At 39.8% G+C, this 15,705-nt stretch overlaps 1 protein-coding gene across 5 annotated transcripts in view; it reads left to right on the forward strand.

The window, feature by feature from the left end:
• NEXN (nexilin F-actin binding protein) overlaps positions 1–15,705 on the forward strand; it is a 58,582-nt gene that overhangs the window by 28,987 nt on the left and 13,890 nt on the right. For 4 of the 5 annotated variants that reach the window (XM_050805481.1, XM_050805476.1, XM_050805508.1 and 1 more), the window contains 5 exons: positions 4,470–4,511; positions 5,988–6,185; positions 6,287–6,463; positions 9,594–9,782; positions 13,255–13,452. In XM_050805481.1, the coding sequence (XP_050661438.1) occupies positions 4,470–4,511; positions 5,988–6,185; positions 6,287–6,463; positions 9,594–9,782; positions 13,255–13,452 (804 nt within the window). The remainder of the gene's footprint in view (positions 1–4,469; positions 4,512–5,987; positions 6,186–6,286; positions 6,464–9,593; positions 9,783–13,254; positions 13,453–15,705) is intronic. The other variant, XM_050805491.1, reaches the window with a different exon arrangement.

Raw genomic sequence — 15,705 nt, forward strand, 5'->3', positions numbered from 1 at the left:
AATAACAATACTTTTAAATGCTGGTCTGTTTTCATGCTGCTGATAAAGACATACCCGAGACTGGAAAATAAAAGAGGTTTTATTGGACTTACAGTTCCACATGACTGGGGAGGCCTCAGAATCATGGAGGGAGGTGAAAGGTACTTCTTACATGGCAGTGGCAAGAGAAAATGAAGAAGATGCAAAAGCGGAAACCTCTGATAAAACCATCAGATCTCATGAGACTTATTCACTACCACGAGAACAGTATGGGGGAAACCACCCCCATCCCCATGATTCAAATTATCTCCCACCCGGTCCTGCCCACAACACGTGGGAATTATGGGAGTACAATTCAAGATGAGATTTGGATGGGGACACAGAGCCAAACCATATCAGCTGGTCTTTTAAAGCCATACATTAAGTGCTTTCAGTCTTTTTGCTATGCTCCCTTCAGTTTCCATTACCTTTCTGAAAAAGAAAAGTGACGATGAAAGCAAAGCATATGCCATACTTACTAAAGAAATGTATTTACCCTGGATTTGCAAAGGGGGTACAGGTATTGGGTAAATACAGCAGTTCCAAATGGGAGAAATTGTCCAAAACAAAGGGGTTACAGGGCCCATGCAAGTCTGAAATCCAGCAGGGTAGCCTTTTATTTATTTATTTTTTTTTTTGAGACAGTTTCGCTCTTGTCGCCCAGGCTGGAGTGCAATGGTGTAATCTTGGTTCACTACAACCTCCACCTCCCAGCTTGAAGCAATTCTCCTGTCTCAGCCTCCTGAGTAGCAGGGGTTACAGGTGCCCACCACCACACCTGGCTAATTTTTGTATTTTTAGTGGAGACGGGGTTTCGCCACGTTGGCCAGGTTGGTCTTGAATTCCTGACCTCTGGTGATCTACCTGCCTCGGACTCCCAAAGTGCTGGGATTACAGGCGTGAGTCACTGCACTGGCCTTTTTTTTTTTTTTTTTTTTTAAATTGAGACAGAGTCTTGCTCTGTCACCCAGGCTGGAGTGCAGTGGCAAAATCTCGACTCACTGCAACCTCTGCCCCCCGGGTTCAAGTGATTATCCTGCCTCAGCCTCCCGAGTAGCTGGGACTACAGGCACATGCCACCACTCCCAGCTAATTTTTTTGTATTTTTAGTAGAGACAGGGTTTCACCATGTTGGCCAGGCTGGTCTTGAACTCCTGATCTCAGATGATCTGCCCACCTTAGCCTCCCAAAGTAATTATAGGCATGAGCCACTGTGCCCAGCCTAGTAATTTTATCTTGTAAATATGTAAAGTTTAATTTTCAAATCTAATTAAGTACATTTTCCACTCCACTCTAATATAATTTAATGTATCTTTGAATATAAGGAGTAAAGTATGGTATAGGTAGTCAAGAAGAGTCTGAATGTTTGTTTGTAAAATTTATTTGTATAAATCCATATGCAAGAATGCCATAAAAAGGATTCCTGAGTCAGGGGGTAGCTGAATGCCTTGGTGACCTACAAGATTTGGAGATTCTAGGATCTTACAATGAATTAAAAATGAGAGCTAGACATGGTGACTCATGCCTGTAATCCCAGCACCGTGGGAGGCTGAGGCAGGAGGACTGCTTGAGCCCAGGAGTTTGAGGATGCAGTGAGCTATGATCATTCCACTGCACTTCCACCCAGCAACAGAGAGACCTTGTCTCTTAAAAAAAAAAAAAAAAAAAAAAAAGATGGTAGCGGGGTGGGTAGGGATTAATAGTAGATATAGTGGATGTTAGAATCAATTTGGGGAAGAAACTTGATTTGATATTATCTGTTCATCTTTGAGGATACCCTGATGAGCAAAGTTAAAGTCCATCAGCTTAGAAAAAAGAGAAGTTACTTTTGAGGGAAAAGAAGGAGATGTTGAAAAGAAAAAGAGAAGGAAGTTGATATGGGAAGAAGCAAAAGGAGTTTCATTTTTTATAAAGCAAAAGAAATAGGAAGCGGCTCTTCAATGTTGTCTTCTGAAAGTCAACACTGTGACTGAACTTCTGAATATCTTGTCTCTGTGAATATACTGACACCATGGCTACTTAGACAGATTTATCTTTTTCCTTGTTTGTTGGGAAAAAAAAAAAGTATGCTCCAATGTTTTCTCGTTTTGGTAATGGTTTAAAGTGAGCAAAGAAGAAAGCAAAAAAGATCTTCAAACATACTTTAACATACTTTATTATTTTACCATAAGCTAATAGAGATTGGGGAAGCAGGCTGGGTAACCATATAGTGAGACCTCAGCTCTTAAAAACAGATAGACAAACAACTTAGCCAGGAGGTGGTGGTGGGTGCCTATAGTCCCAGCTACTTGGGAGGCTAAAGTGGGAGGATTGCTTGAACCCAGGAGGTTCATGATCAGGCCACTGCACCAAAAGCAAACAACAACAACAACAACAACAACGCAAAAAACCTGGGTTTGGGAAGGTTGTAGCAGCAGCAGCAGCAATAAAAGAAAGTTGAGTTAATAAATTTAGTATTTCTCTTTTCTATATTCTCAATGTCTGGCTTTTCACCGTATCTCCTGGATCTTTTCATTTTTATTATTTTTTTAAGACAGAGTCTTGCTCTGTTGCCCAGGCTGGAGTGCAGTGGTGCAATCACAGCTCATTGCATCCTCAACCTTCTGGGCTCAAGCAATTCTCCTACCTCAGCCTCCTAAGTAGCTGGGACTACAGATGCATGCCACCATGCTTGGCTAATTTTTAAAAAACTTCTTGGCCAGGTGTGGTGGCTCACACCTGTAATACCAGCACTTTGGGAGGCCGAAGCAGGTGGATTGCTTGAGCCCAGGAGCTCAAGGTCAGCCTGAGCAATATAGTAAAACCCTGTCACTACAAAAATTGAAAAAAAATAGTGAGCATGGTGGCGCATGTCTGCAGTCCCAGCTACTTGGGAGGCTGCGGTGGGAGGATGATCGCTTCAGCTCGGGAGGCGAAGGTTGTAGTGAGCCAAGGTTGCACCACTGTACTCAAGCCTGGGCAACACAGCAAGACCCTGCTGTCTCTACAAAAAAAAATCTACCAAAAAATTTTTTTTGTAGAGATGGGGTCTCACTTTGTTGCCCAGGCTCATCTCAAACTCCTGGGCTCAAGAGATCCTCCCACCTTGGCCTCTCAAAGTTAGGGGAATACAGGCATGAACCACCATGTCCAGCCTCCTGGAGCTTTTTATTGAGAGATTAACATGATTTATACAAGAGTTGTCAGTATTCTTTTAGGAAGAGAAGTCTTTCTTTTTTTTTTTTGAGCCATTGTGCCTGGCCGAGCTCTCACTTTTTAAATGAGGAGCTTTCCTACTTTGACCTAGTCAAAATATAGAGAAAAGATGACTATCAGAATTATTTTCCCCTCTAAACTATTCTATCCTAGCTGGGCACGCTGGCTCATGCCTGTAATCCCAGCACTTTGGGAGGCTGAGGTGGGCGGATCACTTGAGGTCAGGAGTTCGAGACCAGCCTGGCCAACATGGTGAAACCCGTCTCTACTAAACATACAGAAATTAGCCAGGCGTCATGGTGTGCACCTGTAGTCCCAGCTACTCAGGAGGCTGAGGCCGGAGAATTGCTTGAACCCAGCATGCAGAAGTTGCAGTGACCTGAGACTATGCCACTACACTCCAGCCCGGGTGACAGCATGAGACTCTGTCTCAAAAAAATAAACTAGCCTACATCTTTCACTGCACTGTTATTGTATCAGTTTTATTTTTGCCCTATACTTATGTTGTAAAATATAATCATGACAAGTATTAGATTGCTAATGGATAGGTTTTCCTTTTGATGGGGCAGTGACAAAGAATGGAGAAGTGTTTCTATGTGTCTTGGTTTAAATTGCTAATTAAATTAATAATTGCTGCTTGTAAGCTCAACAGATTGGTCATAAGAGTTTGGTCTGTTATTCAGTTTCTGGGTTACAAAGGTAGGCTTTGTCTCAATTTTTTCTGTTTTTCTTTCTTTTTTTTCTTGAAACAGGGTCTCACTCTGTCACCCACACTGGAGTGCAGTGGCTTGAACATGGCTCACTGCAGCCTTAACCTCCTGGGCTCAAGTGATCCTCCTGCCTCAGCCTCCAGAGTAGCTGGGACCACAGGTGCATGCCACCATGCCCAGCTAATTTTTGTGCTTTTTGTAGAGAAGGGATCTCGCCATGTTGCCCAAGCTGGTCTTGAACTCTTGGGCTCAAGTGATCTGCCCACCTCGGCTTCCCAAAGTGCTGGGATTACAGGCATGAGCCACCTCGCCCAGCCTGATTGTTTTCTTAATATGTCGTTTTCTGGATATTGATATTGATATCAATATGCAACAACAAACATAAAGGACATATTTGGCTAATTTGAAACAACATAAACATATTTCAAAAATTATAAATTTGAAAATTTACTATAAGTCACAACTAAATTACTTTCCAGTTGTATGTTTAAAAGCAAAAAGTAGAAATCTGATGTAATGTAATGATATGAAATTCTCATTCAATAGATTGAGGACATAAACAATACGGGAACTGAATCAGCATCAGAGGTAAACAGACATTTCCTTTAATGAAACATTCACCTAAAATTATCTGATTCACAAATTATCTTTTAGTATAAGAAAAAATTAAAAGGGCTTTTATTATTTTTATAAATATAAATATAAATATAGAAATAACAAAAAAGTATGTTTTGCAAAGCAAGAGCATACTTTTGCACTTTCAAACACTATAGCTTAGTGTTTCAAAGAAAAGTATGTTTTGTTTTGCTTTCATAGTTAGGTTAGAAAGACAAACTTATTAGTCTCAGTTTGAGATACTCTGCCAAGACAATGTATTTTTTGAACTGTTACTAACAGCTGAGATTACTGAACGCTAACATTTATAAAAAGGCAATTTTATTTTCATCATTTGTCTTCTTTCCTTAGAGTTCCTGAGAGTTTATGTTTTGGTTTTTATATAATAGTGTAGAGTGCAGTATCTGTTACCATGAAGAAATGTTCAACAACCACAAAAATTTTAGTCATCCCTTTCATCTAACAGAATAAGTTAAAAATCTTTCAATTTGATGGTGTGCCTAAAACTACAGCCCATAAATTGGGAGCAATTTTATCTCAGGACCATGTGTTTCATTTCATAACTCTTCTTAGTTTTTAAAAAAGTCAGAGGCAACAATAGATTATATGATTAAAATGAATTAAATAATAGTTTAATACAATCAAATACCAGAGAGTTTTATCTATAATATATATGTTTAATAAATCACTTGGATCCCAGCACTTTGGGAGGCCGAGGCGGGCGGATCACGAGGTCAGGAGATCGAGACCATCCTGGCTGACACGGTGAAACCCCGTCTCTACTAAAAAAAAATACAAAAAACTAGCCGGGCGAGGTGGCGGGCGCCTGTAGTCCCAGCTACTGGGGAGGCTGAGGCAGGAGAATGGCGTGAACCCGGGAGGCGGAGCTTGCAGTGAGCTGAGATCCGGCCACTGCACTCCAGCCTGGGCGGCAGAGCGAGACTCTGTCTCAAAAAAAAAAAAAAAAAAAAAAAAAATCACTTGGAAAAACTGTGTTTTTTTCTCACTAAATACTAGTTTCATTCAGTATTTAAAAGCTTAGAGATAAAAATCATATGAAGAAATTTTTTTTGTTTAAACTGAATCTGTCCACCATCAAATTGATTTACAGTACATTCACATGCACATTTTGTGGATTAGTGCACAAATAGCTTAATTCAGGCAATGCCACTGCAGTTTCGTTATCTTAACAGCTGTATTAACTCCATCTTCTAGGAAATAGAATGCTTCTTGAACCTCATCAGCAATGGATTTCACTAAGATTAACTCACAATGCACAAATAATTTAGAGTAGGAGATGTTTAATAATAATCTGTAAAAAGTAATTGTTTGTTCTTCATAATAACATTGATGACAATGTAATGGAATTCACTTATTATGGAGGTAAAGTCCCATGAAACCCAATTTTGATTAAGAAGAAATATGCTAATTATTCATTTTATAAAATAGGAAGGAGATGATTCACTACTTATAACTGTGGTACCTGTTAAATCATATAAAACATCTGGAAAAATGAAAAAGAATTTTGAGGATCTAGAAAAAGAACGTGAAGAGAAAGAAAGGATCAAGTATGAGGAAGATAAAAGAGTAAGATATGATGAACAACGACGATCTCTCAAGGAAGCAAAGTGTCTTTCATTAGTTATGGTAAGTTTTTTTTTGTTTGTTTTTTAAGAAACAAATCAAGGCAGTTTAAGTTAGCATTTTCCTTTATGAATAAAAGGTGGGTTTTCATAATGTTTTCTTAGGATGATGAACTAGAAAGTGAAGCAAAAAAAGAATCACTTTCTCCTGGAAAATTGAAACTAACTTTTGAAGAACTGGAGCGACAAAGACAAGAAAACCGAAAGAAGCAAGCTGAAGAGGAAGCAAGGAAACGTTTAGAAGAAGAGAAGCGTGCTTTTGAAGAAGCAAGGCGGCAAATGGTAAATCTACATATTTAAACCTTACAATTAATATTAATGAAGTTAGCTGGCTTTAGATAAGGTTCATTACTATAAATTCAAAGAGATTTTACATATAGAAGGGCTGATTTTCCAGTTGTATAGATATTCCATATATAAAATGTGTCTAGGCCAGGCATGGTGGCTCACGCCTGTAATTCCCAGCACTTTGGGAGGCCAAGGTGGGTAGATCACCTGAGGTTGGGAGTTTGAAACCAGCCTGGGCAACATTGTGAAATCCCATCTCTACTAAAAATACAAAAATTAGCTGACTGTGGTGGCGCACACCTGTAATCCCAGCTACTTGGGAGGCTAAGGCACAAGAATCACTTGAACCCAGGCAATGGAGGTTGCAGTGAGCCAAGATTGCACCATTGTACTCCAGCCTGGATAACAAAGTGAGACTGTCTCAAAAAAAAATCCATACTGTTTTCCAATTTCCACTCTGGGGCATTTTACCCAATATGCTTTAAATTTTTATTTTTATAAATTGTTATTAATATATAAGTATGCAAAATAATTACTCAATGAACCTGGTTTCCTTCATCTGTTAGTTCAATCTGCAATGTACTTAGTGACATGGGTGCAGGACTGATTATAAGTGTAAACTTGTCCTCAGCAGTCCAGTTTTTCAAGTGTTTGAACATATCAGAATAATAGTTTACAGTGGAATATGCAGTTTGCCCTATTAAGTGTATGTGTGTGTGTATTTGTGTGCATGCCTCTGCGTGTGTGTGTGTGTGTGTGTGTGTGTGTAGTGTGGTGGTTAAGAGCATGGATTGTGGAGCCGGATTGTCTAGATTCAGATATCAGTCATTTACTAACTGTGTAACCATGGACAACTGTTTTAATCTCTCGCTGTGTTAATTAATTAAATCTCTCTCTTAGTTTCTTGATTTTTTAAATTTTTTTATTTTTTAATTTTTTTATTATTATTATTATTATTATTATTATTATTTTTTTTTTTTTTTTTTTTTTGAGACGGAGTCTCGCTCTGTCACCCAGGCTGGAGTGCAGTGGCCGGATCTCAGCTCACTGCAAGCTCCGCCTCCCGGGTTCACGCCATTCTCCTGCCTCAGCCTCCCAAGTAGCTGGGACTACAGGCACCCGCCACCTCGCCCGGCTAGTTTTTTGTATTTTTTAGTAGAGACGGTGTTTCACCGTGTTAGCCAGGATGGTCTCGATCTCCTGACCTCGTGATCCGCCCGTCTCGGCCTCCCAAAGTGCTGGGATTACAGGCTTGAGCCACCGCGCCCGGCCAATTATTATTATTATTTTTGAGACGGAGTCTCACTCTGTCGCCCAGGGTGGAGTGTAATGGCCGGATCTCAGCTCACTGCAAGCTCCGCCTCCCGGGTTTAGGCCATTCTCCTGCCTCAGCCTCCCGAGTAGCTGGGACTACAGGCGCCCACCACCTCGCCCGGCTAGTTTTTTGTATTTTTTTAGTAGAGACGGGGTTTCACCGTGTTAGCCAGGATGGTCTTGATTTCCTGACCTCGTGATCCGCCCGTCTCGGCCTCCCAAAGTGCTGGGATTACAGGCTTGAGCCACCGCGCCCGGCCAGTTTCTTGATTTTTAAAACGGTAAAAATGAAAGCGCTTTCTTCTTTTTTTTTAACTTCCACAATGACTTGGATTTTTTAAAATGCCTATTTCTTAAATGGTTAAATGAGTTAATATCTAGGAAGCACTTAAAATGGTGTTTGTTACATATACAGTAGTTCTTTGAAAATGTTAAGTATTATTATGGTATTAATAGATTTATCAATAAAAAGTAAAATTGAAATAAGAATACACTGATTCATTTTAAGATTTAAAAATGGGCCAGGCATGGTGGCTCATGCCTGTAATCTCAGCACTTTGGGAGGCTGAGGCAGGCAGATCCCTTGAGCCCAGGAGTTTGAGACCAGCCTGAGCAACATGTGGAAACCATGTTTCTACAAAAACAAATACAAAAATTAGTCAGGTGTGGTGGCACAGACCTGTAGTCCAAGCTCCCCAGGTGCTGAGGTGAGAAGATTGCTTGAGCCTGGGAAATCAAGGCTATGGTGAACTATGAATGAGCCACTGGATTCCAGCCTGGGTGACAGAGTGAGACCTTGTCTCAAAAAAAAAAAAAGGATCTAAAAATGGAATATTTGTAATTTTAAAGTTACAGAAATTTCTTGATCAGCTTGCTTGAATGATGTTCTAGTAATTATATATATAAAAATTTAATTTTCTAGACATTTATTTGAAAATGTTATTACTCTTGGGTATAGCTGCATAGTATCTACACATTTTAGATATTTCTGGTGGTCAACTTAATAAAGAAATAGTATTATTAAATAATGCATTTCAATGGATATTATAGTAAATTTAATAATAAATTAAAACTTTAATGATAAAATCATAAAGCTGGAATTTTATATAAAATAGTTCTAGATAATAATCTTTTATCTGGTTAGTATGAGGCACCATAGTTCACAGTAAAAAAAAAACTACAAATATTACAAAATGAGAACCTTATTTTACTACCAAAGAGATGCTGTGTAGATATACTTGAACCCCAATGATAGCACACACATACACATTTTATATTTGTTCTGGGAAAGTTAATACTCAACAGTAACCCCTCACTGAAGCCTCAACCTACTGGGCCCAAGGGATCCTCCCACCTCAGCTTCTCGAGTAGCTGGGACTACGGGCACACACCACCACAATGGCTATAATGTGTTTTTTGGTTTTTAGTAGAGACGAGGTCTTGCTCTGTTGCCCAGGCTGGTCTTGAACTCCTGGGCTCAAGCGATCCTCCTGCCTCCTAAAGTTCTGGAATTACAGGCGTGAGCCGCCACAACACCTGGCTAAAAATGTTTTAATATTCAAATTTATCTATAGAAATTTGACTTTCTTGAGAAGTTTTATTTAACCTGAGTACATCTTTATATGGAATTTCTCCAAACTTGAATATTTTATCATATAAGACATTAAAAAGGAAGAGGATTTTGGTCAAGTATATTAAGGGCATTCAAACAGTCCTATGTGAAGTGGCTAATTCTGTGCCTTTTGTTTGATAATTCATTCCTTTTTCTGATGAATCTCAATTCTTAGTAATGAACTGTTTATTTTGTTAGGTAAATGAAGAAGAGGAAAACCAAGACACAGCAAAAATTTTTAAAGGGTACCGCCCTGGTAAACTCAAACTCAGTTTTGAAGAAATAGAAAGGCAAAGAAGAGAAGATGAAAAAAGGAAAGCAGAAGAAGAAGCCAGAAGGAGAATAGAGGAAGAAAAGAAGGCATTTGCTGAAGCAAGGAGAAACATGGTAAGACAGAAGCTAACTGGAGAATGCTATTAGAATTCACCTTTGAGAATATATTAATAGAATCATTAGACTTTAGAGAATACCCTATTATTTCTGGAATCTGTGCCAAGAGTAGAAATGGCAAATGTATTTTGAAGTCTCCCAACTGGTGGAATAACACCAGTTGATTGAAGGTATTTGCTTCAGTTTAGTGTTCAGAAGATTCTGATTTAAACTGCCACACTTGGCACAAAGGATGGAATATTATGTCCCTTCTCTGGGAAAACATGTTTTCCAGAACTAAGTATCCAAGGAAGAAGAAGAAGTAGGGAGTTTCCTCCCCTAACTTTTCCTTTCTTCCTCTCCATTCTTTCCCCACCTCCTTCCCACACTCCCTTTTCCCCTCCTTCATTCCTTTATTTCCTTCCTTTCCTTCTTTATTTTCAGTTTTCATCCCACCCACTATATATTAAATGACCTGAGTCATTTAATCAGAATTATTTCTCTCTCCAAAATGCTCACTCATCACTCCTGGAAATTGATACCTAACTTAACTGTCACAAGGTTATGACTATACTTCCTATACCAGTTTTATGTTTGTGCAATGTACAGTTATCTGACAAACAATTTTCAAGCAATTTGAGACTTGAGCCCTGCATCTCCTTCTTGATACATTATAATTGGCTTTGGTGATATCATAAGCTGGTTTTCTTCCTCAATATGGGTGAGCATCAGACACATATGTCCAAGTGTTTATTTGGCTTTATCGCCCACACAGATACTCAAATCAGAAACTTGGAAGCCTGAAACACTTCTATCTTCTTATTCATGCCTGACGTCCAACCAGTCACTAAGTCTCATTTATTCTGCCTCCTAAATCACTCTAAAATCTGTCAGTTTCCCCCCCATTTTCCACTGCCACTACTATAATCCAAGTTACTGTTACAATTTGCCTGGGACCAACTCCTAATTAACTTGTTATCTTACCTGTAACCTATTCTTTCCTGCAAAGCCAGGAGTGAGCTTTAAAAAGAAATTTTGATTGTGTTTTGTTACAGTTTTGCTTAATATTTTCACACTTTTCTTAAGTAAAAATCCAAAAACTTCTAAAACAAATTTCTTTATAGTCTTGCTCTTGTATATTGCTCCCGTTTCATTTCTTGATCCTTCCTTAATCTGCTCTTTGTTCCAAATATGCTAAATTTGTTTGTATTTCTTCAAAGTGAGACTCTCTCAGCCTTCACACTGTCTGAAAGATGTCCCTCACTCCTTTCCCTGTGCTCTGCTAATTCCAATTCATAACTTTCCATTTCCTCTGGAAAGCCTTTCCTGATAATAAACACCTTCTTCCATGAATTCTTACAGCATTTAGTACTCTTCTATCGTAGCGCTAATCCTGTATTGTTATCACTTATGGCTGTCTTTTCCACTCCATGAGGCCAAGACTGTTCATCAAACATGTGGCACAATGCCTAGCATAACAGACCTCCAGTAAATGTTGATGGAACAAGTGATATTGAAATCTTGCATGCAGTAGGTAATCCCTGATTCATAAATGGTTTCTACATAGAAATCCTACAGACGTTGTGAATGCACTTAATTGTTGGAGAATAAGCAGGTTTAGAAGCGGTAGAAGAGAAGTAACTGTGAAGATTACAAGACCTAGTCCTCGGGGCAGATTTGTAGGCCAAAACTGCCTTTTTACCATGATTCACTAGTGGAAAAAAATGCAGGGGAGAAAACTGCGTTAAAACAAAACCAAGTTTCCTAAACACATTTCTAAAGAGAAAGAAAAACTTCCTTTTACATTTATATTATTTTCTTATCCACAAATAAGTATTGTAATTTATCCAGGAGTAAGTATTGTGATTTCATACTATAGCTTAGTTCATGCATATATAAAATTTAAAAATTTCAGGCAGTCTTTGAATTGTAAACCACTTAAACATTGTTTCTGAGTTGAAATAGTTCTGTGGTAAAGCCTGGATTGCCTTGATAAAACTTGGAGCAAATGAATAATACCCCTTGTCTCATTCTCCTATGTCTATTTCAACCACAGGGTCACAGTTCAGGCCAGAGGGTTATGTTATACCATGCCTGGTCTATAAACTTTTTTTTTTTTTTTTTTTTTTTTTTTTTTTGAGATGGAGTCTCGCTCTGTCACCCAGGCTGGAGTGCAATGGTGTGATCTCGGCTCACTGCACCTTCCACCTCCCAAGTTCAAGTGATTCTCCTGCCTTAGCCTCCCCAGTAGCTGGGATTACAGGCACCCACCACCACACCCGGCTTATTTTTGTATTTTTAGTAGAGACAGGGTTTCACCATGTTGGTCAGGCTGGTCTCGAACTCCTGACTTCATGATCCACCTGCCTTGGCCTTGCAAAGTGCTGGGATTACAGGCGTGAGCCACTGTGCCTGGCCTATAATCTTATTAGAAAGATTTTGAAGTTTGAATCCCAGCTTTGCCACATAGCATTTGTGTTGACTTTAGACAATTACTTTTCAGTGCCTCAGTTTCCTTGTCTGTAAAATGAGGATATTGGTAACGACTTCATAGGGTTATAGGATTAAATAAATTAATACATGTAAAGTGCTTATAACTGTACTTGGCAGCTCTCAGTATTATCTATTATTATTTCTTTAAAATTAGCCCAACAGCAAATAAACAATAAACTCATAGCACTAAGAATGATTTTTGCCTGATTATGAAGAGATCATGACTGGTTATCTAATTCATTCAGACAAAATCATGATTAACTTAAATGCTTTAATTACCAAAATGGAGAGCCATTTTAATCCAATTAAAAATGTTCTCAAATTAGGAAATCTTAATGTCTAATTCAAAGTACTCATGATATGAATAAAGTATTTTTTGTCTTCATTGTGATAGAGAATAGATGGTTACCATTTCCTGGTAACCTGATAGTTACAAAATACCTCAGTCTTACATTTTCCAATAATTCTTCCCATTTATTTATTTATTTATTTATTTATTTATTTATTTATTTATTTTTGAACACTGTGTTGAGAATTCCTTGTTTGCTGTTAAGTCCCCTTGTTTTTTGTTCAGTGTGAAACCTGTTTAAGAAATCTGGCTGGGCATGGTGGCTCACGCCTGTAATCCCAGCACTTTTGGAGGCCAAGGCGGGCAGATCACCTCAGGTCAGGAGTTCAAGACCAGCCTGACCAACATGGAGAAACCCTGTCTCTACTAAAAATACAAAATTAGCCAGGCGTGGTGGCGCATGCCTGTAATCCCAGCTACTCGGGAGGCTGAAGCAGGAGAACTGCTTGAATCTGGGAGGCGGAGGTTGCGGTGAGCTAAGATTGCACCATTGCACTCCAGCCTGGGCAATAAGATTGAAACTCTGTCTCAAAAAACAAAAACCAAAATTAAAATCAAACAGTAAAGAAATCCCAGTTTCTTCAAGAAATAGTCCCTTTTTAGTGTGTATAATTCTGGCCAGAGTGATAAAAGAATTATTTTAAATAGGTAGTAGATGATGACTCCCCAGAGATGTATAAGACAGTCTCTCAAGAATCTCTTACACCGGGAAAACTGGAAATTAATTTTGAAGAATTATTAAAACAAAAAATGGAAGAAGAAAAACGACGAACAGAGGAAGAACGGAAGCATAAGTTAGAAATGGAGAAACAAGAATTTGAACAACTGAGACAGGAAATGGGAGAGGTAAGATTTTAAGAAATATCTATTTATATTACCCATATTTATTAGCTAAATATTTTACTTATATCACCTTACAATAACTTTGTATTATTATTCACCTTTACGATATTCAGCATACTACTATGAGGTGCTTACATGGTACAGGTGTCTGCACAATTATGTGTACTTTCTAGTCTGCTTTAACTACTCCTTCCTTGCTAGTTTAATAAAAAAGTATCGAGGTTTGCAAGGGACTGAGCTATTACTATTTATTTATATAGTTCATAAATATGCATATTTATATTCAATACATATATGTAGACTATACAGTGCCAGCTTCATGGGCATGCACCTTGTGCACTCACAAGACTCCATGTTCAGAAGGCCCTGCATTTGGGGTTTAATGTTGAGGTTGCTGTCTTGAAATTCTTTTTTGTGGTGTGAACATGGCTCACTGCAGCATTGACCTCCCGTGCTCAAGTGATCCTCATGTCTCAGCCTTCTGTGTAGCTGGGACTTTAGGTGCACGCAGCACCATGTCTGGCTAATTTTTAATTGTTTTTTTTTTTTTTTGAGATGGAGTCTTGCTCTGTCGACCAGGTTGGAGTGCAATGGCACGATCTCAGTTCATTGCAACCTCCACCTCCCAGGTTCAAGCAATTCTCCTGCCTCAGCCTCCGGAGTGGCTGGGATTACAGGCATGTGCCACGATGCCTGGCTAACTTTTGCATTTTTAGTAGAGACGGGTTTCACCATGTTGGCCAGGCTGATCTCGAACTCCTGACTTCAGGTGATCCGCCCACCTTGGCCTCCCAAAGTGCTGGGATTACAGGTGTGAGCCACTGTGCCCAGCACTTTTTTTTTTTTTTTTTTTTTTTTTTTTGAGACGGAGGCTCGCTCTGTCGCCCAGGCTGGAGTGTAGTGGCACGATCTTGGCTCACTGCAAGCTCCGCCTCCCGGGTTCACGCCATTCTCCTGCCTCAGCCTCTGGAGTAGCTGGGACTACAGGCGCCTGCCACCAGGCCCGGCTAATTTTTTGTAATTTTTGGTAGAGATGGTGTTTCACCGTATTAGCCAGGATGGTCTCCATCTCCTGACCTCGTGATTCACCCGCCTCAGCTTCCCAAAGTGCTGGGATTACAGGCGTGAGCCACCGCGCCGGGCCTTTTTTTTTTTTTCTCTAAAGGTGGGGTGATCGCACTTTGTTGCCCAGGCTGGTCTCCAACTCCTGGCAAGCGATCCTCCCACCTGAGCCTCCCACAGTTCTGGGATTACATCCATTAGCCATCATGCCAGCCACTGTCTTGAAATTCTTAATTTTACCTTTGAATTTGTGTGTTGTATATAAGTGAAAGCTGATTGGACGATGAAGCATGCCCTTTATAGCTTTTGCTTACTAGGGCTTCACGCCGCCTTCCTGCCTCCCTGGAATGGGTTTTCATCAGCCCCCTTCCCAAGGCCCTGCCTAACCTTCTTCCCTCTTGGGACTCTGCTGCTATCCCTCTGGGTGGCCCGGGTTGCGTGGGCAGCAGAAGAGAAAGGTAGAATTGGGGCCTGTATTCAGCATCAGCCTTGGTCCCTGCCAGGGACCAGGACACACACATGAACAGGGTCGGGGTCTAACATGTAGCCTCATGACTTGGACTGGCAATGGTATGGCATGTTTGGCAGGCACCTTGGTGGGGTCCTCTCACCAACTTACGACCTAGGAACCGAGTGAGTTCCTACACAGAAGTTGCAATCTCTTGGAAGGTGCCCGTTTTTTATGGGTTGGGGCAGTGGGCACGTGGGAAGGGAAGTTTTACTTCTCTGCACCAGGTGTGGCTGGCAAATTATCTAGCGGACCCTGAGAATATAAATATAAATGTATAAATAAATACCAGGAATGTGCTGTAGGAAAATATTCCAAGGTCTAGGTTTCTTATGAGTCGTGTATTTTCACCCCACATAGTCTAAAAAGTGGAAATAGTATAAAGGAACGTTTTCTCTTACCCCTTGGTTAAGAAATTAAGCTTCATGTCATAACATCCCAGACTGTCACACCCTCTGCCTCTACCTTTTAAAACTCTGCCTAGAACTTTAGGTCTTCTACAGGAAAAGTATACCAGGAATACCTGTAGTATTTTACCATTCCATATGGTGGTATTAGGGTTTGATAAATATTACAAAGGACTAGTAATAATAAATTGTGAAAAGTCAGGGGAAAGAAATCTGAACAGAAGAACAAGATGGGCCGGGCATGGTGGCTCACGCCTGTAATCCCAGCACGTTGGGAGG

Source organism: Macaca thibetana, chromosome 1 (assembly GCF_024542745.1).
Source record: "Macaca thibetana thibetana isolate TM-01 chromosome 1, ASM2454274v1, whole genome shotgun sequence".
NCBI lineage: Eukaryota > Metazoa > Chordata > Mammalia > Primates > Cercopithecidae > Macaca > Macaca thibetana.